This window comes from Chrysemys picta, chromosome 19, assembly GCF_011386835.1.
Source record: "Chrysemys picta bellii isolate R12L10 chromosome 19, ASM1138683v2, whole genome shotgun sequence".
In the NCBI taxonomy this organism is placed as follows: Eukaryota; Metazoa; Chordata; order Testudines; family Emydidae; genus Chrysemys; species Chrysemys picta.
Window position 1 is genome coordinate 4,850,946 of NC_088809.1, and position 21,378 is coordinate 4,872,323.

At 38.7% G+C, this 21,378-nt stretch overlaps 1 protein-coding gene across 5 annotated transcripts in view; it reads right to left on the minus strand.

Moving 5' to 3' along the window:
• The window catches only part of TRIM37 (tripartite motif containing 37), a 50,093-nt gene that overhangs the window by 17,266 nt on the left and 11,449 nt on the right, over positions 1-21,378 (minus strand). For all 5 annotated transcript variants that reach the window (XR_010593845.1, XM_065573237.1, XM_065573236.1 and 2 more), the window contains 11 exons: positions 19,491-19,558; positions 16,932-17,056; positions 14,454-14,504; positions 12,287-12,368; positions 9,231-9,307; positions 6,350-6,529; positions 5,531-5,645; positions 5,032-5,244; positions 4,468-4,604; positions 3,693-3,784; positions 1,990-2,190 (listed from right to left, as the gene is read on the minus strand). Coding sequence is in view for 4 of the 5 variants with exons in the window: in XM_065573237.1 (XP_065429309.1) it covers positions 1,990-2,190; positions 3,693-3,784; positions 4,468-4,604; positions 5,032-5,244; positions 5,531-5,645; positions 6,350-6,529; positions 9,231-9,307; positions 12,287-12,368; positions 14,454-14,504; positions 16,932-17,056; positions 19,491-19,558 (1,341 nt within the window). In the remaining variant the exon portion in view is untranslated. The remainder of the gene's footprint in view (positions 1-1,989; positions 2,191-3,692; positions 3,785-4,467; positions 4,605-5,031; positions 5,245-5,530; positions 5,646-6,349; positions 6,530-9,230; positions 9,308-12,286; positions 12,369-14,453; positions 14,505-16,931; positions 17,057-19,490; positions 19,559-21,378) is intronic.

The following is a 21,378-nucleotide window of genomic DNA, read 5'->3' on the forward strand; positions in this document are numbered from 1 at the left end:
GACAGTGCAAATGCCGTCATCATGTCAAGAGAAAGAGCATATATCTGTACCAGATGGACTATTATTTCTCTTCTGCTCTATTAAGCCACCAAATGGTTGTTTCAAAGTGAGCAGAAATAAGATATTGTGGCTGTGGGCCAATTAGCCTCAAACAAACATTAACTCTGCTAAATCTATTTATGAGGTTTGATTCAATTTACTGATTCTTCACTAACAAAGGAGAGGAACATCTGACCTTCAACAATAAATCAGCTATGACAGAATTACATTTACAGCTTGCTATCTAGCTTTCCTTTGGTTCACACAAAATTAAGGTTATGGCACATCAACCTAATACTATAACTCAAATACATGTTATGCAAAATACTAACAAAGTTATTTAATAAGTATCAGCGCAGAAACTGACCACTATTTTCTTCCTTTCCGTCATTCTGTACATGTTTCTTTCTCCATGAGTTTCTGCATCAGCCTCTACTATTTTTCAAGTGCCCTCTCCTCACTTTTCAAGCCCTCCATCATGACGACTACCCTCAACTTCTCTTAAACTTCCTTCCTGGCTTTACAATCCACCTGATCTTGCCACTTGTGTTCTGTGCCTGCTTTCTCGTGTGCTTTCTTCCATGCCACCTCAAATGTCTGAAACAGCTTCCCCACTATCATACATAACCCTTTCAGTAGCTCCACTTTCAGCAAACAGATAAAAGTTTGGAAGCTGAAATAGCCATTCCCTACACTGTGTATATTGTGTTTTGTTCTGTTTATGTCTATTGCACCTTAATCCCTTCCAGGTGGAAATCCATTATTTATCTAGCACTGATCTACTACTGCAAAGTACTAGATAACAATAAGGTATTACTCTCTTCACAGATACCAAGATAGCTACACAAGATGTGCATGGAGTTGGAACTACTCTTCAGGCATCCCTCCACCCCCCGAGTTATCTTTAAACAGAGACAGACACTGTCCCTGCTCCCACACACATTTTTTTTGACTCAATACTCATCTGCAGTTCTAAGTCTGAAAGCAGCTATTAAGCCAAAGAGTACTTTGTAGTTTGGTGCACACAGTGACTACTATGAAATTACGAAAATACAGCAACAGAATTCAGTGGCCTTTCCCCAGTCCCTCTTCATGATGGGCAATGCAGACAAAGCTAATGGAAACTCTGAGTCATTGTGAATAGTTCTCTGAAAACATCCAGAGTCAGCAGCGGCTGTCAAAAAAGCTAACAATGTTGGGACTCATTAGGAAAGGGATAGATAAGACGACAGAAAATATCATATTGCCTCTGTATAAATCCACGGTACGCCCACATCTTGAATACTGCATGAAGATCTGGTTGCCCCAGCTCAAAAAAAAAGATATATTGGAATTGGGAAAGGTACAGATTAATAAGACTGGGACTTTTCAGCTTGGAAAAGAAACAACTAAGGGGGGATATGATAGCGGTCTATAAAATCATGACTGATGTAGAGAAAGTAAATAAGGAAGTGTTATTTACTCCTTCTCATAAAACAAGAACAAAGGGTCACCAAATGAAATTAATAGGCAACAGGTTTAACAAACAAACAAAAAGAATTATTTATTCACACAACACAGTCAATGTGTGGAACTCTTTACCACAGGATGTTGTCACAGGCCAAGATTATAACAGGGTTCAAAAAAGAACTAGATAAATTCATGGAGGATAGGTCCATTGATGGCTATTAGCCAGGGGATGGACAGGGATGCAAAAGTGTCCCAAGCCTCTATTTGCTAGAAGCTGGGAATGGGCAACAGGGGATGATTACCTGTTCATTCCCTCTGAAGCACCTGGCATCGGCCACTGTTGGAAGACATGATACTGGGCTAGATGGACCTTTCTTCTGAGCCAGGATGGTCATTCTTATGTTCTTAAATAAATCTCTAACGAATTACTTAGATTTGATGTGCATCTAACTTTACGTCAAAGGAATACATGGAAGAGTTGTATTTAAATGCACCATTTACCTCTGTTCTGCAGAAGTGAGGCAGGAGGACGTGGCTGTAGACCCCACAGATTTTCCATCCCATTCCTGTCTTTTAGGTCCAATAAATGGATTAAAATTAAGGGATCTATGTCTAGTAAACTGCTGCTGGCTGTTGAGCCTAAAGTACTTCCTCCCCGCCTTGAAGATCTGCCACTTGCATTGGGATAGCCATGGCTACTACCTGAAAGAGAGAGCGCCATAGGAAAAGTACGTATACACCATGTCTGTCTGCATGTGTTAGGTTTCACTCTTTCACAAAAGAGCAGCTGAAAATCCTGGATATAGTAAGGATGGAAATCTTAAAAGCACTCCAAATAACCTCAGGAAAAGCAATCTTGTTACAAGGAAGTACGAATTCTAAAAGCACTGAAGAAAAACAAAAGTACATCGATAAAAAACTAACAGTCCCAAAAATGGAAAATCAACAGAATTTGACTTCAAATACAAAGAACATTAACTGTTCCTACTGATTTGCAGATTTAGAAAAAAAACCCACTAACATAAAAATGAGGAGTTTCTTTATCTGATCTAGAGAGATCTTCAATTAAGCCTTACTTTGAGCTATGAAATGTTCTTATTACATAATGTTTAGCAATCCCATAAGAGATCTGAGACCCAGCCACTGTGTCTGCAGTCCAATCTGGGAAATTAGATTAGACAGCCCAATAAGGCTTCCTTCCAAAGCAGGTGACCAAAACCAGCATTATCAGTATTGAGAGTGAAAAAGCACTATAAGCAATTAAAAGTGAATGGGTTACACGCATTCTTTGCATCAAGATTTACAAATACACTAAAATGACATGTGAAGAGAACCTTAGATAACACTGTATTCTGCAGACATTACACCCCCATTTCCACTCCTGTTCTTAACTGATTAATGCCATACTTAAATAAATTAGTCAGGCTTCTCAAATGCCTGACAAGAAATGTTTTGAAGAGAGGCATACATTTGCCTGTGTTATGACAGAGACTGGATCTAAGGCACAACAGGTTTATACTGAAAGGGAAAAAAGAGAGCAAGGATATGAAGATCAGCATTCCTTAAAGATTGCCAACAGACCTATGCTGCAGTATGTGGTGTGATCTGTGGGCACTGGCATCATGAGTGCATTTAAATGTAGATTCAGTCATTTTAGAAATCCTGGTAAAAACGTGTTAGATTTTTGACTTGCAGTCACCTTTATGCTGCAAGTGATCTTATGGAGTACCATTTAATTATTTATATTTTAATTTAATTCCTGCTCCATATTTAAAGATTCATACATTTCATGCCCCTCATTTAATTAAAACTTAGCTAATAACAGTGTAGCAAAATCTAAAGGAATGTGTCCAACGGTCAGAAACCATGGGGACAGCAGTAGAGTAGAAGCAAAGACATTTGCTGGTTTACTTTTTACTGGAATGGAAACATCTTAAAATCCAGGCTCCCAGAGAAACTTCAAACTGACATTTTTTTTTTTAAGGATGTTCAATAGAAGGCCCCTCCACCGTTTTTTCTAAGCAGTGGGAAGCTGGCACTCTACTGCAATAATTAGTGTACAGTACATGATGCAGCATTTTCAAAAATAGAAAATGCCTCTAGAATATGCAGCTCAATATTGCCTCTGACGTGGCACTGAAAAGAACAGAGGAGGAAACCTGACAAATTACTGTTAGTTTGATTGTGAATGTTTCTTTCTGTACCTGATGCTCCACCAGCAGCAGCAGCATCATCCTGGAGATCTCCTTCTTCTAGCTCCATATTACTATTATATTCCACATCATTTTCTCCAGACCTTGGTGCGAAGAAAAATCAGACCATCAGCTCCAATTAGGCATTGCGATGTTGTCAACAGAAAAACTAAACATCTCACTAGTTTTGTAGCTTCCAAACTGCATGAACTAACAAGTCAAAATGCATCACCACTTGACTGTGAAACCAGAAGTCTTAAAATCTGACGTGTTTCCAAGAGGTGGAATTTTAGAACCTGATTATGCAAGCCTTCCATATTCATTACAAGAATATGTATCTTTAATAGTATGTTAAATATGAGGATCTGATCGTGTCCTTCAACTTTTCAATATTTAAATAGTCTAAAGTCTAAGTGCTCTACTTCTAAACAGCACTTGTACTTGTGTAGGGTATCACAGTGTTAAATTAGTGTAGGATCAAAGCTAACTAATCTCTTGAAAAGAGCCTTACGTGACATTGCTGGTCAAGGACAACATGTTAAACTGAATAAGCCAACACACTGGAAATAAATCAGTAAATAAACCAGGAAAAGATTGCTTGAAGACCTGGCATCTTGTATTTCTACCACATTACTATGTGTCATTTCCGGGCCAGCTTTTGGCCTCTGCACTGTCACACATCAATCAAAGACATTGTGATATACAAAGTAAGTTGATTCCATTCTGATGGGAACTGACATTAGGCCAAGAGGATAACAATTCTGGGTAAGTTTTTGCAGTCACTCACATAGTCTCTTCATCAATATCATTCTCTTCAGTGTTACTAGTAGCTGTGGAACTAGCAGAGGAGCTGCTGCCATCTAGGTGGTTTACCTCATCTTCTCCAGCAAGGTCTACATCCAGATCACCATCCGAGAGCTCATACTGGAGCAACAAAACAAGATAAAATTTCTGCTGTACAGAAATTCTCATAAGTATTTGGGTGTTTTATATTTTATCTACAGTACATTCTAAACAGAGAAAGCAGAACCAGACGTCAGTAGTATCACCCAGGAGCTTAGGAGGGTCTGAAAGTGCAACACAAGTAGATAAAATGCCTGCCTGACAGTACCATTTTAGATAGCTAGATTCTCTGATTTGCTTACCATGCCTTTGGAATTTCTCTCCTTAAACAATTTTTTCCTGCTCCCTAAAAGTCTCTATCCTTTCTCCTCATTTTCCACTAGTTCTGCACTTGTAGAGAATAGTTCGTCTAACACACAACACACATGCTTCTATAATTTTCCTGTAACAGTACAATGGATTATAAAATGAAATAAAAATTGAAAATGGAACAGAAGAGAATTCCTACATTAAAATCTTCATGCTGGATTTTCTCCTCATCATCATCCTTGGCATCTCTCGCTAATGCTGGAGTGGTGACACTCTCAAGTAGTACTTCAGGATTCGGTCCAGATTTCTTTGGTCTCGTTTCTGGACCATCATCATTCTGGGGGCTAAGATGAGTGTCTGGAGGTGACATGCCTCGTGATTTTTGGGTACGGGAAAGCTCAATTGCAAGTCTCTTAAATATATTTTAAAAAACAGACACATAAGTATACGTCAAAGAAAATTTGTTAAGAACAAATTACAAGCAGCAACAGCATTTCACAGATTTAAACAGATTAACATGAAAGACATTGAAACTAACTGGAAACAAAATCCAGCACCATCAGCATTCTAAAAATAGCAATGGGTATCCAAATAAACCTGACAGTGAAGCAAACTTACTGGTCAGTGGCCACTATAATCAAAGATTTAAATCCATGTTTGAATTTGGCATTAAAATACACGTCCAACGTCTCACTTACCTCTTTAAGGTTGTTTATTTGTTGGATGTAGCTTGTCTGAGCAGCTTCCAACTGAGTAATGTACCAGTGTTGGTCCCGACACTTTTGGAAGAAGGTAGGTGAACGCACCTGGAACCTTTAGAATGCCACAAAATGGAAATTTTTTAAATGCTTGAGAAGTCCCACCTAAAATAATTCAATGCTTAAAACCAGGTGATAAAATTAAGCTTAAGCCTGATGGGAAATTAATTCCTGTACACTTTTCCAGATATTCTAGAATACAGAATTCTGAAATACCAGAATAGACAAACCACAAGTGATATTTTAAAAACCCAACTTGAAGTAGAAGTGCAGGATAGCTATATTTAGCCATAATGCTGAAATTTCCACTAACGAAGTTAGCTTCAATACCATTATAAACACTCTTCCACACTCTCCTTTCCCAGAGTTCCATTAATCTCAATGACAATATCCAAAAGGGGATGGAATGCATTATTAATCCCCTTTGAAAACACATCCAGAATTTTCCTGAAATATTTTTTAATTCTCTATCTATGCATGCCCAATAGAGGCATATTAGTGTCAAGTGAGTTTTTGCAGATGACTGCTTCATCTCAAAGGAATCTATGCACATCTTTCCCACCTCCTCTCCTAAACACACAATCCTTTAAAGCTCATGAGAACAAAAAATCCTTTCCTTTTATGACAGAGATTAATTTAAAAAACATTATGGCATGCTAATTATTTTAATTATTTCCTACTTTGATAATAACCATAGCACTTTTATAAAAAAATGCCACAGAAAACAGGTTTGTAGATCCAACCAATGATCTCTCTTACCTAAGAATTACAGTGTCATTTTGTCTGTTCAAATACCCTTCATTGGCAAGCAAGTCCAATCGAAAGAATCTGTTATAACCCCAGCATTCTCCAACTTCAAAGTCAGAGGCAAACTCTCGAATTATATTTTTAGCAGGATCATTGGTGGACTGGTGAACCATCTCCACACGGTACTCATACCTAAACAAGGACAAAATGAAATTAGCTGGAACAGTAACAATCACCACCAGATTTCAGTATAAGAAAAATGCATATGGTATGTTTGTTTCAGGTCAAGTTAAGTTACTACGAGCATCATATTTTAAAAAGAAATAGGATTTCCAATTAAAAAGGTGATTCAGCAAGAAAAGAATCTAGAGTGGAAAGTGAACAGCATGTTGATGGCTTTTTTGGGTAATATACAAATTTTAAGAAGTAAAGGTATAAGGCTGAGATTACAGGCAACAAATGCTACTTTTTAAGCCAGGCTGAAGGACTACTGTGTATTTATAAACTACAGCAGTTTAATGCCACAGATCGGGATTTCCCTCAATGCTAAGCTGTAATGCATTCTGCATTACAGCTTCACAGCAGTCGCTCTAGGCTGCTGGTGCCAAGGGCTAACTGTGTCAGGGTTGATAAAATCTGAAGTCAAAGCTCTGTGCATCTGCCAATCTACTCTACATGAGAAATAAGTGCAATATGATTGACAGTAGCTGGGCTGTAAGATGAAGACAGACTTCTCAAATAGAATTGAACAAGTGAATTAAGAAGGGACAATTTGAAAATCGAATTGATTTAAAAAAAAAAAAAAAAAAAAAAAAAATTGCTCCAGGATTCCCTACCAGCTCTTAAATCCCTATGTAAATTTTTAAGGGATTACAATCATTTTCCTGTCTTTCAGACAGGAACGGAAGAGAATTCTCCTATCCGCATGTACACAGAGGAAACAGTCAAACCGACTACAGAAAATGCTGTCAAATGCATAATCAAACTGAAAAGAGGAAAATATTTTTTCTCTCTCCTTAACGTCTTTCAATTATAAGTAGCTTCAAGCTTGAAATAGGATTTTCAAATTTACTGTGTCCTTTAAACTTACACTGCAGATGGCGGGGTGCCTCTAGTACAGAGGTGGGCAAACTACGGCCCGCGGGACCCTCCTGCCCGGCCCCTGAGCTCCTGGCCTGGGAGGGTAGCCCCCAGTCTCTCCCCTGCTGTTCCCCTGTCCCCTGCAGCCTCAGCTTGCCCCACCGCAATGCTCTGGGTGGTGGGGCTGCGAGCTCCTGGGGCAGGGCAGCACAGCTGAAGAGCCTGGCCTGACCCAGTGCTCTGTGCTGCACGGTACGTGGCTGTAGCGCCACCAGCCACCGGTGCTCCAGGCAGCACGATAAGGGGCAGGGATCGGGTGGGGGTTGGATAGAAGGCAGGGGAGTTCAGAGGGGTGGTCAGGGGGTGGGGGTATGGATAGGGGTCAGGGTGGTCAGAGGGCGGGGAACAGGGGGGTTGAATGGGGGCAGGGGTCCCGGGGAGGGGGCAGTCAGGAATGAGAGGAGGGGTTGGATGGGGTGGTGGTGGGGAAGTCAGGGGTGGGGGTTCCGGAAGCGGTCAGGGAGCGGGGTAAGGGGTGGATGGGGCAGGGGTCCCAGAGGGGCAGTCAGGGAACAGGGGGCGGGTTAGAAAGGGCCCACGACCCCTTCCCCTAACTGGCCCTCCATACAATTTCCGAAACCCAATGCGGCCCTCAGGCCAAAAAGTTTGCCCGCCCCGCTCTAGTACTAAGTGTTATAAAGTGGTCTTAATGTGAAGAGGCAAGCCCCATCCCATAATGCATCTTATTGTTCCGGATGTGTGGAAGACAAGGAATTTTTAAAAGCTTCCATTACGTTTTGCTTATTAAAGTCTGCTAACATCGGCCAATATCTCTTGTTTCAGTCTCACGTGCCAGCATGAATGCTCCGCTCCACCATTTTATGAAAAGCCTCTCTCCAATTAGGCCTAGAATCCTCTCCTTAGGACTCGAGGACCTCAAACCCAAAATTATGCTTGAACTCCTCTTCCTCACCTGAAAGGCTCTCCACTCAGTTGTCGGTCTGAAATCCCTTCCAAAATCACTATTAACATATCCCTCCAGAGCAGGCCCAGCACATTACTTAGTTTCAATTCTTACCTCTCCTCAATCAGAGTGTGTCACTCAGCTATCAAATTGTGCTTTCTAAGCCTGGCAAGTCAGTCTTTCATAGGCAAAGGAATTTTAAGCAGAGATTCAGTCCCACAAGTTCCTGCTCCTCCAGCAGCTAAAACTGCCTCTATACCTCCAGTCAGCAGTTACATTCTAAGTTTTAAACAGAACCAGAAAATATTCTGAGAAGCTAAATGCTGCAGAAAGTGTCCTGTTACACTAAAGAGAGTCTTGAGAAATTTAGACATATTTTGGAGCCAGGCACATAAATAACATTTTTTGGAGCAACTGTGGACTGTAAGGGGCAAGGTTATAATATTGGCAGTTATAACATGATTTTGATTTATCTGAGGGCTAAAGTACTGTACAATGGTCATTTTATAGCATCTCTCTCAGCTGAACTCTTTGCCTTAGAGTCAGAGTGCTCTAGCTAACCAAGCACAGGACTGGAAGTTGAGACCTGGGTTCTCTTGACAGCTCTGTTGCTGACTTGTTTGTCGCTTTCTGCAGACCCACTTAACCTCTGTGCCTCATCTTATCTACTTGTAAAATGGGACGAGGGGCCTGATCCAAAGCCCGGTGAAGTCAATAGGAATCTTCATCTGCTTCAGTGAGCTTTGGATCAGGTCCTAGCAGAGCCATGAGGCTGAATACACTTTTGTAAAGCTCTTTAAACTCCTTGGGTGAGAGGCATAAAAGAGGTGTAAACAGACATTTCCTTACTTGGATGTTTCTGGCAATCCAGCTGAGAGCTCCAGAAACACAGACAAGTAGTAACCACGCACAACTCCATTTCCATCCTTAAAGAAATAAGGAGGTAAAATTATTAAAAGCATGTTATTGTAGAAAATAAATTCAGAATTCCAATACACAATTTCCTGCAGCCTCAGTCAGAACAGTAACATATGAAATGGACTTAAACCATGCCATGACTAAAAACAGCTACCGTAGCGTGAATTGAGGTAGAAATCAACACACATTTAGAAAGTGTGCATATGACTGTAGTATCTGGGTGCTAGGCTGTATCTCACAACAGAAAACTTACAATTCCTGTTCTTCTTGCATTTCAGTAGTTCAAACAAGTGTAAACAGAAATAGTTTGGCAAGTGCTATAGAACTGATTTTTCATATTAAATGTGTGTATAAGGAGGGCAATAAAAATGATTGGTAGATTTTTAAGCTTGAGAATATTACAACCCTTTTTCCTCTCTCACAAAATTTAATGAGGACTTTTTATATTAAATATCCAGTTATCTGAAATACTAGAGAGCAGAATTCCAAACCCTTTTATGTTGGGGGCTGAAGCAAAATCAAGTTATGTTTTCTAATCTGTATACTGAAAACAGAGATTCATTAAAGAGTTATGTTAAGTAGCACTGAGATTACAACAAAATCAGTAGTATGGCAGAGCCTTCTCCCTCAATGGTGTAAGCCAAAGATGAAGTGTTAATCTTATCTTGAATTCCCTGGGTTTTGACATTGTGTCATAACATACCATTGTTTAAAAATAGCATTTTTATACCTTTTGACAATGTCACGTACAGAGTTGACCCTGACTTTAAGATATAGCTGATGCTGTATTCAAAACAGTAAACTATAAGAGATTTTTTACTTCATGCACAGTTTAAATAGTACCCAGAGCTGCCTCAAAGCACTGACCAAACTGGAGGATTGGAGAAAGGCAAAACTTAGTGGTTCATGTTCCAACATTCATGCAGAACCAATGTCTCGGTGGTCTCAATGCTGCACTTCAATGAGATTTCGTAAGAAATGTCATTCACATTGGATATTTCTTCTATTTCAGTGATGGATATCAGACTCTGTACAAGAAAAATTCCTCTCAGAAAACAAAACCCTCTCCTCCTCCCAACTTCCCAAAACGGTTTCAGGTAATGGATGAGTGCGCACACACAGACCCAGCTATGTATGGTTATAAATACAAGAAGTAGTAAACTAGTTTAGGCCCCAAACCTGCAAACAATTAAGCACATATATATTATAGGTGCAACAGGTAGCAACCCCTATTAAGGCTGTACAATACTTCTCACTGTAAAACCCTGTTTTCTGTTGCTTATTATAACTTTGCCAAACTTTAACAATTTGGCTGAAGTTTTCCATTTGCCTCAGGCTGAATTTTACTAGAAAATTTCAGTCATTTCTGAGAATTAGGTTAAGGAAAAAACACGCTTTGACCACATTAAATTGTGGAGACCTTTTCTTTGAACAGCTCTAGTGACCCATGATGTGGACCAGAGTCTTGAAATTTGGCAGGCATGGCTTGTGTGTCAGGGATACGCCTTTTCCCATCCCCGTGAAAATCTGCCCCTTTGAAACACTAGTTTGCACACATTCAGTAGAAACTTCTTTACTAAGCATGCTTGAGCCTCTCAGAGCTCCTAGTGCTCAGACTGCACATGTGCCATCCTCACAGAGCAACTTCCCCTACAATTGCTGATTGTGGATACTTTGAGCCAGGGAGGAGCTAGGCTTTAAGTGAGAGCAGGGAGCCGGTCTCCTCTCCTCTAAATGACCCCCCTGCTGGACCAAGGTAGAACGGAGGCAGAAGGCACCTGACTTGAATGCAGAGGAGACAAGAGATTAACTGAGGGGCAGGGAAAGCAGTAGACTGGGACAAGGAGCTTGGTAAGACTGGAGGGATGAGGAGGGAAGAGAAAAAACGAACAGTGGGGGGGGTGGGGGGGTGGGGAGAACCGGAATGAGCTGGGCAAGGAAACTGAAAGAGCTGGAGAGATGCTCTGACAAGAAGTTGGGGTATAGAAGGAGACCTAGGACTCTCTGGGCAAAGAGAGAAAGGAAAGGAGCTGTGGATGGGAGACAGATTGGAAAAGGAGTCCAAGTAGGGAGAATGAAGACACTGGGAAGAGAGACTGGATGAAGAAGTGAGAGGGGACAACTGAGACTGGTTAGGCAAGAAGACTGGGATTTAGATGAGAAGCCCAAGTAGCAGACAGTGGACTGGGTACGCAAAAAGAATGAGACAGAGTCAGGACTGGTACAGGGAAAGGTTAGAGGGGACAAGCTTGGGGAAGACTGGCAGAAGTCTTTGCCCACTAGAGTACACTCTTAGGAGCCTGGAATGGAACCCAAGCTTCCTGATTTTCCCCCATCCTCTTCTGTCAGCAAGTATCTGTGAAATCCAATGGGAAAGTGTGTGTCATCCCCCTCTAGTGTAGTCCACATAACAGTATCTAGTTCTTATACAGTATTTTTCATCAGTAGGTCTCAAATTGTTTTACAAAAGGAGGTCAATATCATTATCCCCATTTTACAGATGGGGAGACAGACACAGAGAAGAGAAGTCACTTCTCAAAGTCACCCAGCAGACCAGAGGCAGCGCTGGTAGAAAATCTGGATTCTGCTAAGTCCCAGTCTAGTGCTCTAGGCCACACTGCCTTCCATAGGGGATGGCAACTGACTATTGTTATCAATCACTCCATTAGCTCCAGTGACAGAGGTCTGCTGATAAGTCATATGGTGTCTATATGACATCACTTGATGAAATTTGTTTCATTTTTTTTTAAACTAGGAAATCACACATGCACACACAAAACTACCTTAAAAGAATATTAAAGTTGCGAAGTCAAATACTCAAAAGCTAGGAAATGACTGAAGTAAGGTTACCTGTCTACATGAGCAGTGATACGTATGTGCTTAAGAGTTTGCACGACTGGGGTCTAAGCTAGCTCGCTACCTAGTGTATTTATACCCGTGGATAAATTTTTGTTAGGAAAAATATTTTTAAGAGTATACAAACTCACTGGATAAACCTTTAGTCGCCAGCAAAGCCCTGACACTTGAAGAGGTGGACTGTACACAGGATCCGCCCGTTGGCGCAAAGTGCTGTTGAAAGAAGGGATGAATATTCAACAGTGAGATGGAGCAAACCCCTATGTGGGGAGGCGACAGAGAATAAATAGCATTTGATTTACATGTTAGAACTATCGATTTTGTTGCACCACATAAAGTTCAGTAGCATGTTTTGAAGCTATCACAGCAGTTAGAGATGAAAAGGAACCATTGCTTCATCTAATCTATTTCCATGGGGCCTATTGTTCCCTATTATCCTTTAAAAAAAAAAAAAAAAGTTTTAAAATTTCCAAGCAGTCAGACTGCCACAACATCCCTTGGGGCTATTCCACTGCCTAATATATCTCATTATTAGCAAAGTTCTTCTGATACTTATCCCAATTTCCTCTACATACTATCCCATTACTTAGTGTTATATCATACCACACTAATAATGCCACTCCAAATATATAAAGAGCATAAGCAGCAGAGATGTAGACTTTTGTTCTTTCCCCACTACTCAGATATCTACTAACCAGGCTACATATAGTTAACTCAATCTTTCCTTTTAAGAAATCATCTCCTCCACCCATTCGCATCCACCCCTTCATTTTGGAGCTCTTATCTGAGCTCGTTAGGCAATGCTTTTCTGGTGACGCAATGCTCATAACCATAACCCTGGTGCAGTCACACAGGAGACATAGAGAGAGGAATTTCTCTCTTTGATCCATCATGTGCAGGATAAAAGTGCATGATTATTTTTCCTTTCTATGGTACAGATCCACTATCATCCTTATATCTTTCAGCCATTATTGCTTCCCAACTTTCTCCCCGACATTGTCCCCAATGAACGTTTGTTTTAAGTTTGCCCTCCTACCCCACTTCCCCACAAATGTATTAACAGCAATTGTCCTTAAATCTTCTACTAGCCATGTTTCCAACCTGTCTAGATACCTTAGTATTATTTCTTTGTCCTCAATGGTTAATTATTTGTGTTACCATAGCACCTAGGAACTCTAGTCAAAGATTAGGACCCCACTGTGCTAGGCACTGTAGCAACACAAAGCAAAAAATGGTCCCTGACACAAAGAGCTTATAATCTAAGTATAAAACAAGAGACAACAGGTGAATACAGACAGGGGAGAACAAGGAAACAATGAGACAACACTGGTCAGCATGATCGGCAGTGATCTCAGCACACCAATAATCTAGCCATTGTCAAATTTCTTGTAGGCATCATAGAAAATGAGTTTTGAAGGAGGATAATGCATTAGTTTTACAGATGCTTATGGGCAGCTTCTCCCAAGCATGAGGAGCAGGATGGGAGACAGGACAAACAGGCTTGTTTGAATATGGAAACAAGTTGAGCGATGGAGGCTGGCTTCGTGGGCCAATACAGAGGCAGGAGTCAACCTCGACAGTGAACGAGAGATGACGTAGATGGGAATAAACTGGTCTGAGAAGAGAAACTGCAGACAGCAATTGTAAACAGAGCATACAGTGATCTTAGAGATAAAAGGGGTGGTAGTTGGAGAGGCAAGTGGAGTAAAGGATGGGATTTTACAATGGGAGAGATTAAAGCATGCTTTTATTGTGAGGGGGGAAAAGCCAGAGGAGAGTGAGAAGTATAAGGGTGTATGCAACTTCTTTCAATCTACTTCCAATCTTCACTAAAATAAGTCAGAATTCACAGGAAATTGGACTATAAAGTTCTAGCCTCAAATATTACTTCTAATTTAATCGAAGTATTCTAAATTAATTATTTAATGGTTGCATTACAAAAAAAAAAATCAACAGATCTAGAAAGTTGCAAAACTTGCAAGCTGAGCAGAATTTTAAGTGTAGAGATCATGTAAATGTTCCTTGCAGATTTTTTTAAACTTGTGGGGTGATCAGAGAGAAATCATTTTCCTTCAGCATGGAATTTTTTTTTTAGCAGTCAGTTTATTGAATTGGTAGCTACTTTTTCCGTTCACTACTGGAGACAAAAGTCAAGAGATGTGATTCAGTTCCTCACACTTGCACACAGGTATCTTGTGGTTTTCAATAGGTCTATTCAATGGTTTAAAACCTAATAAAAGAACAAATGAGAAACATACTCCTTGACATTCATGGTAATTTCTTAGGACATATTCCTACCTGAAGTTTTCCAAGACAAAGGTGGTTGAGTCATAGGCTGGTACTAATTCACTGAGGAGAAAACATATTAGTAGAGTTGAAGAAAGTAGCATTAAAATCAGAAGTTGGGATTTTCACAAGTGTTTAAGTAACTTAGAAGCAAGCACAAGGCCCATCAGGAGTCAATAGGACTTGCACTCCTAATCACTTAAGCACTTTTGAAAATCCCACTCAAGATCTTTAAAAGGACATGAAGGTTATTAGGCTAATAGTCATACCACCACAACAGTGGTCATGTCTCTAGAAAACAGAACATAAGTACCACTGTAATTTTTTTTTTTTAATTGCAACTTCTGAAGACAGTAGTAGCTTTCCCAACCATGTTAACATTCTACTATATGACATATGTCCTGGGTAGATATTACAATTTTGAGTATATCTTTAGCAGCAGCAACTGATTTTGAAGGGTGTGAAAATGTTTTTATTTAAAATGAGTGTCAGAATACATTTATGTATTATATCCATGTGCCATTAATAACATCTGGGATTATTAACACTGAAAAATTTTAAGACTCAATTTATTTTTCTCTTGTTAAATTGTATGTGGATTGCATTTCCTTCAGCTTGGAAATGAAAACATTTGTACATTCCAGTCTACTCTAGGGTCCTGCTGAATTATATGACCTCTTACCTGGCAAGGAAGAAATACAATTTACACAATGACCGGTTTCAGAGTAGCAGCCATGTTAGTCTGTATCCGCAAAAAGAACAGGAGTACTTGTGGCACCTTAGAGACTAACAAATTTATTAGAGCATAAGCTTTCGTGGACTACAGCCCACTTCTTCGATATGCATCCGAAGAAGTGGGCTGTAGTCCACGAAAGCTTATGCTCTAATAAATTTGTTAGTCTCTAAGGTGCCACAAGTACTCCTGTTCTTTTTACAATTTACACAGTAGTAATAAACTTTTAGAAAACACCAATGAAATCAGCTATATTATGGGAACCACAAAGGCTTTACATAAGTTACATATAAACAAGAATTCAAATGTTAGAAAAAGCAAGATTGCTTTTGGAGGGTATTTTTAGAGCACACAGTAGGTCTGTGGGCTTCCAGTGTCAGAACTATCTATTTTTCTGCTCCCCACCCTCTCCCAGTGGCACTGCAAGCATACATATCCCTCTTGACCCCTAAGCAAAATGATGCAGGAACAACTCAACTGTGGTCAGAGGGGAGGAGGACAAGAATGTCCGAAAATGATCAATTATTAACTTTAGAAAACCTAACATGATTTGCCTTGTCACAGCAAGGGATGACAATTACTTAACCAAGGGAAATCTAAAACTACAGATTTTTTGTATTTAAAGAGAAGGAACTGCTTTGTGGCTGGAGAAACAAAACATCTGAAATATATCATGTTTCAGCGCAGGCCTGTAGCAAGAGAGACCATCAGTTGCTACCACTTCCATTAAAATAAATATTTACTTTTAAAAATGTACTTAAATTCATTACAGAGAGTCATTTCACAGTGAACACACTTCAGGGTATTCTTTTCCAGGCTATATTTTAAAAGCCTGCCAAACTGATGTTTGATTGATATGGTTAGAAAGATTTGAGTAATTTTAAAATTACTCAAATCCAAAATTCTCTCTAAATTTTATAGAAACCCTGCATGTTAGTTTAAAATGTAAAATGCTGCAGCCACCCATCCTAACAAGTGCACAGATTTCTGCATAAACCAGCACCGATGGCTCCTTTCTGAAAGCGAGTTGTGTCAGCAAATCATTTGGGCTTTATTATATACTAAAGGTGACTTGTACAGGCATCTCATGAGACCCCTTCCACGTTTATTGTACCACTTGAGCATCTGCTAATAAGAGAGCCCTACAATTATAGGCTGATTGCCCCCAATAGCAAGGGTAAGAAGGGTCATCAGTATACAAATGATTCAAAACCTATTCCTTTACTCTACTGGATCCCACTTCTAATGCTAGGATGTAACATCAATTACAAGTGAAGTCCTCATGGAGAATAAAAACAAGACTCTGAAGGAGGTGAGGGGAATTGGGTAAGTGATCGATTATTGAGATTATCAGCATTCAGCCTGAGAAGCCAAGCCAGATTCTGGACAGAAATCTTTCCCCACAGGCTACCACTGCAGTAGCCTTAATGGTTAAAGCAGCTTTTAGGATGGATTTGGGGATCTCTCCAGCAGCAAACCCTCCAGTTGCTTCCCAATTTCCCATCCCTCCAAAGCAAGGGCAGAATTTGCTCTTACAGTGCAGTTTTTGAATATTTTATACATTAGGAGAAGTTTTCTCCACACTAACCGTTCCACAATGCTCAAAACCATTCAGATGTTTGTGAAGTTAATTTTTTTGTTGTGTTTTTTTTTTTTTTTTTTTTTTTTTTTTAAAAAGACTAAACCAAACTGCTTTAATGCTTAAGCTTTCAAGGTCAAACAAAACCTTGCAAAATAAAGGAAATGCCAGGCTGTACCTTGTGAAGTCTGGAGGGACAGGAGTAGTGACAAAGGATGCCATAGGCTTCCGGTGAACCTGCTGAAACATCATCAGAATCTCCGAGCTTTTAGATATCAACTCACTCTTACTGCATGATCGTAGCTGAGGAGAAGAAAGCAGATAAATTACAATACCGTTAAAGAAAACCTACAGATTTTGGCTTAATTTTTTAAATGAAGGTGTGTCAATACAAGAGGTAACATCTACTGCAGGTTCACAGAGAAAGATTACAATAGTGCTTTCCATATTGACAGAGAGTTACGTTTGTTAGAGCTTCCTTGGAATTTGTCTTTTTTCAAGGTTGTGTAAAAAAAAAAAAAGTGGTGGTGGCAACAAATTGCCATATTGTTCCCATAATTGTTTTTACAAGAAATTAAATAAAATTAAGCCAGTGTTCTCTCTACTCACATGATTTTGAAGGCTCTTGAATTCTAATGTGAGAATTATAGTGCTGTAGTATTTAAACAATTTTAAAGTGTTTTAAAAATTTCATTAGCAGCTACTGTGTACTCAGGTGACTTTTCAGTCTGAAGGTCATAAGTATTTGTACTAGATACAGGTATGTTTGCTTTATCTTGTCACTGCCCCTGGCAAAGTACTATACCAGCTGTGACCTCTGTTATTATGCAGTGTATAGGTGAAACTTAACTAGGCTTTGACATGATTAAGTTTAATCTATTATATATCCCAGTACATTAAGGAGGGTGTTTTACACTTTCCTTCCTTAGTTATTCTGTGGCACTTTCACTGTTAACATAGTTTCATATTCATTTTTCATTCAAATGAGGTTTAAGCCAATATTCAAATCAACTAATCAAAAAGTACATTATCTCACAAAAGAATAACCAGGAATATAAACGTAACCTCCCTTCCTTCAATTCAGCACACAAAGCCAAAATGTTTGAAGCGTGTAATAAAGTGTACCTTTTCAACACTAGATGCCTCAAGTAATAACCACTTCTGAACACAGACAGAAGGAAATAATCTAGTCTTGTGTCCTTTGAACAGCTGGAAACAGACATTTTAAATAGCTACATAGTTGCAAAAATAACTAAATATACTCTATTTCTTCTGTATAATTGAAAGGCAGGAACAGTGGGCCTGAGCTGTAAATGTAAAACTTTCTACCATGCTCAGATAAGAATAAGGATATACATTTTTGATATTACATCAATAAAAAGAATATGAAATTTAAAGCCTCTTGACAACTGGTACACATGTAATGTAACTTTTTTAAGAGTACTAGTAAACCGCAGAAATTTGGGAGATACAGAAACATCTGTCTACTGCTTAAGAATCATGGCTACAGTAAATATTTGAAATAGAACTTAAGTTACCTACCTTTTTGGGGACATGTTCTTATGGTTCCAGTTCACTATATTTTAGTAAGGTCTATACAATACAAAACTGCTTTGCAAAGATGCACATGGACTGAAATCCTTACCACATTAAAAGGGTGAAAAAGGTTAAAAAAAAAAAGTCCTCATCTAGAGAGGTCACTCTATAGCAAAAAAGGGTTTTGAAACGTAGTGGAAACAGAAAGAAAATTAAAAAAAAAAATAGGCCCACATACAACATGTAACAGGATTTGCTGAAGAACACTAGCTGGTGCCTCAGACATGAAAATATGGTTCTGAAAAAAGTTGCCTCAAGTGCAAGGGGAGAATGGCATTTCCAGAACAGGTGGTGAATTTGAGTTAACAACATTCACTGGAACACCGAAAAAAAGAATACAGGACAGAAGGTTAAGTGCATGCAAAGAAAAGATTTCTTTTTCAGGAGCTTTGAAGATTTTTTTGGCAATTTAAAGCATCAAGCAGTGTCATGAGAGAATTATTACACACAAGGCTTGAAAAATCCATTTGGGAAACACACTAGCTCAGGATAAGCAGGAACTCTTCCAGGATTAAGATCAACTTCTGCAGAATTTAAGCTTTCGCTTACCAAAAATTTCTAACCCTCTGACTCTGAGGGAAAAACAAAAAAACAAAAAAAAACAACCTTCTAAAAGTGAACTGAGTGGGGAAAAAAAACAACAATGCTGTGCCATCTTCCCACAGCTGCCATCTGAGAGCTCCAGAGCCTTTGCTGCATCTCATAACTTTCCAGAACTGCAGAGTGAAAACTGGCCAGTTTTGCTTTTTTTGGTTTTGTTTTAATTATTGCTATTCATAACCTGTGGGCAGCAGTGAAAGTGACAAAAATCAGTCTTGTGCTCCAACCACTAAGCTATGCTAAATAAATGAATAAATTATAAATGCTGTTTCATAACTGCTAATTACTTCTGTACTAGCTATTCAAATGACAAAAGAGATTAAATAGAACCAGGTTGTTCCTGATTTAGAGATAGAAGCCACAGTTTGTTTTTTTAAGGAATTTTGGGTGACCTAAGCCCAATTCAAACCTAATTCTACCTTTCTCATTAATGCGTAATTCAGAGTAACAAAAGAGGCAAGTTCATAAAGTGTCTTTGTGTAGCTTCCAACATTTTAACTGTGGGGTGGTGGTGTTTTTTTTTTTTTTTTTTTTAAATCACCTGGTGTTCTACTTCCTGTAGCAAGGACTCCAGAAGTTCAGTTTCTTGGGTGAGTGATGTCTTTTGACCTGTTTAAAAGAAATGAGATTTAGTGATCGTGTTTTGTGGTGATGGTGGTTTTTTTTTTTTGTTTTTTTTTTTTTTTTTAAAGAAGTGAGCCTCCCTTCTGGAGATTGCTCTAAATCTAAGGTAAAGGATTTCTAAATATATCAAGGTTGATGGAGAACACATTTTAAAGGAAGCCTGTTGTTTTAATTAGAGCTGCAGTGAGTGATTCACTTGAGGTTTAAGACATTAATGAAGCATTCTTGGTGTCCCAGAAATGACAGAGGCTTTTGAGAGAAGAGCAGATTTGGATTTCATTGAACTCTCTCTGATCTGACCAAACCTTCTTTTATAACATCTGAAATCTAATTTAAAAATGACTTTTGTAGGCCTTAAACCTTTTAAGGAAAAAATAATTCAACATTGATGTTTAAATATAGTGTTTCAGTATTACAACTACCATTAAGGCTGTGACAAGACAAAGAAGAAAGAAAAAATCAACTCTTATTCTGAGTCTATCACTGGATTTGCTTTTTCTCAAATCACACATTAATTCTTGTACAGGAATCGGAGGTCATTGAAGAAAAGGTGCTATATAAGTGCAAAGTGTTATTCTGTTATTAACCAAATAAAGAGGGAATTCATAAATAGTTTAATGACTGACCTTCAAACACTGAACCACTAAAACAAATTTTGCAGTTGATTGCAGTATTCAGTATGATATGGTTAAGTGCACTCATTGCAGATTTTAACTTAGAAATAGTTTAATTAGAAGAATTTAAGAGGATTTTTTTTGCTAAAAACCAAGTGATTCTGTTAAAAATCTAGACAGGGTATTACACTTATCATGATTTAGTCTCTATGCAATATAAAAAAATATGGTAGCTTTGAAAAGATGTATTTAATACATTCTATATCCTTTTCCAGTATATAAAGTTCTGATTTTACATTTTCCTCTGAAAAAAATTCAAATGTCAAGGTAAGTTTTCAGCATAGTTTATTATTATTTATGGTTTGTATTATTGTTGGGCTTAGAGACAGTCCTTATCTCCATGAGTTTCCAGTCTACAGATTTAGTTTTGTATATTGCATGACTAAATCCTTTTAAAAAAAGTGTTCTCATCTCCCCTGTTTCCAAAGAGACTGATATTCCAATTTAGGATAATTATAATATTTAGCTCTTACATAGCAGTTAACAATGGAATGCAAGTATGAACGGAGAAGCTGAGGCAAAGTGATTTGCAAAAAGTCACACAAAGTCAGTGGCAGAGTTGGGAATATAATCCAGGTCTCCTGATTTCCAGTCCAATGTTCTAGCCATTGAACCATGCTGTCTCCAAGAATGAACCTAAGAGTCAATTGTAGAGATGTTTCCAATCTGGGACAAAATATTTCATTTAAAATACAGTTTTATTTAAAAAAACCTAACAACATTATTTACAGAGGGAAACCCAAAGACTGCACTGTAAATTGCTTTGCACATAAGTGGAGTCTTATATACACGTATCTCATGTTTTTTTAATAAGTGTTATACAAGCATCAGTTCCCCTGGGTATACGCTACCTACTTCCCATTTGTAAAAAGGCTAAATAGAGGGAGAGGTTAAATGGCTGGACCAAAGTCAGTGAGAGTCAGGAACAAAACCTAGAAGTTCTGATTCCTCCCTGATACCCTGCTCTCACTACTAGACAATACTTATTTATTTACCAATCTGAAATGCTACTCAGCAGAAATATTCCATACAGAAATAATATTTTTAAAAGTTAGGTTTGGATAGTAGATATCAGAGGTGACAAACTAGAGCAATCAGGAAATAGTACTTGGCACTTTACATCTTCGAAGT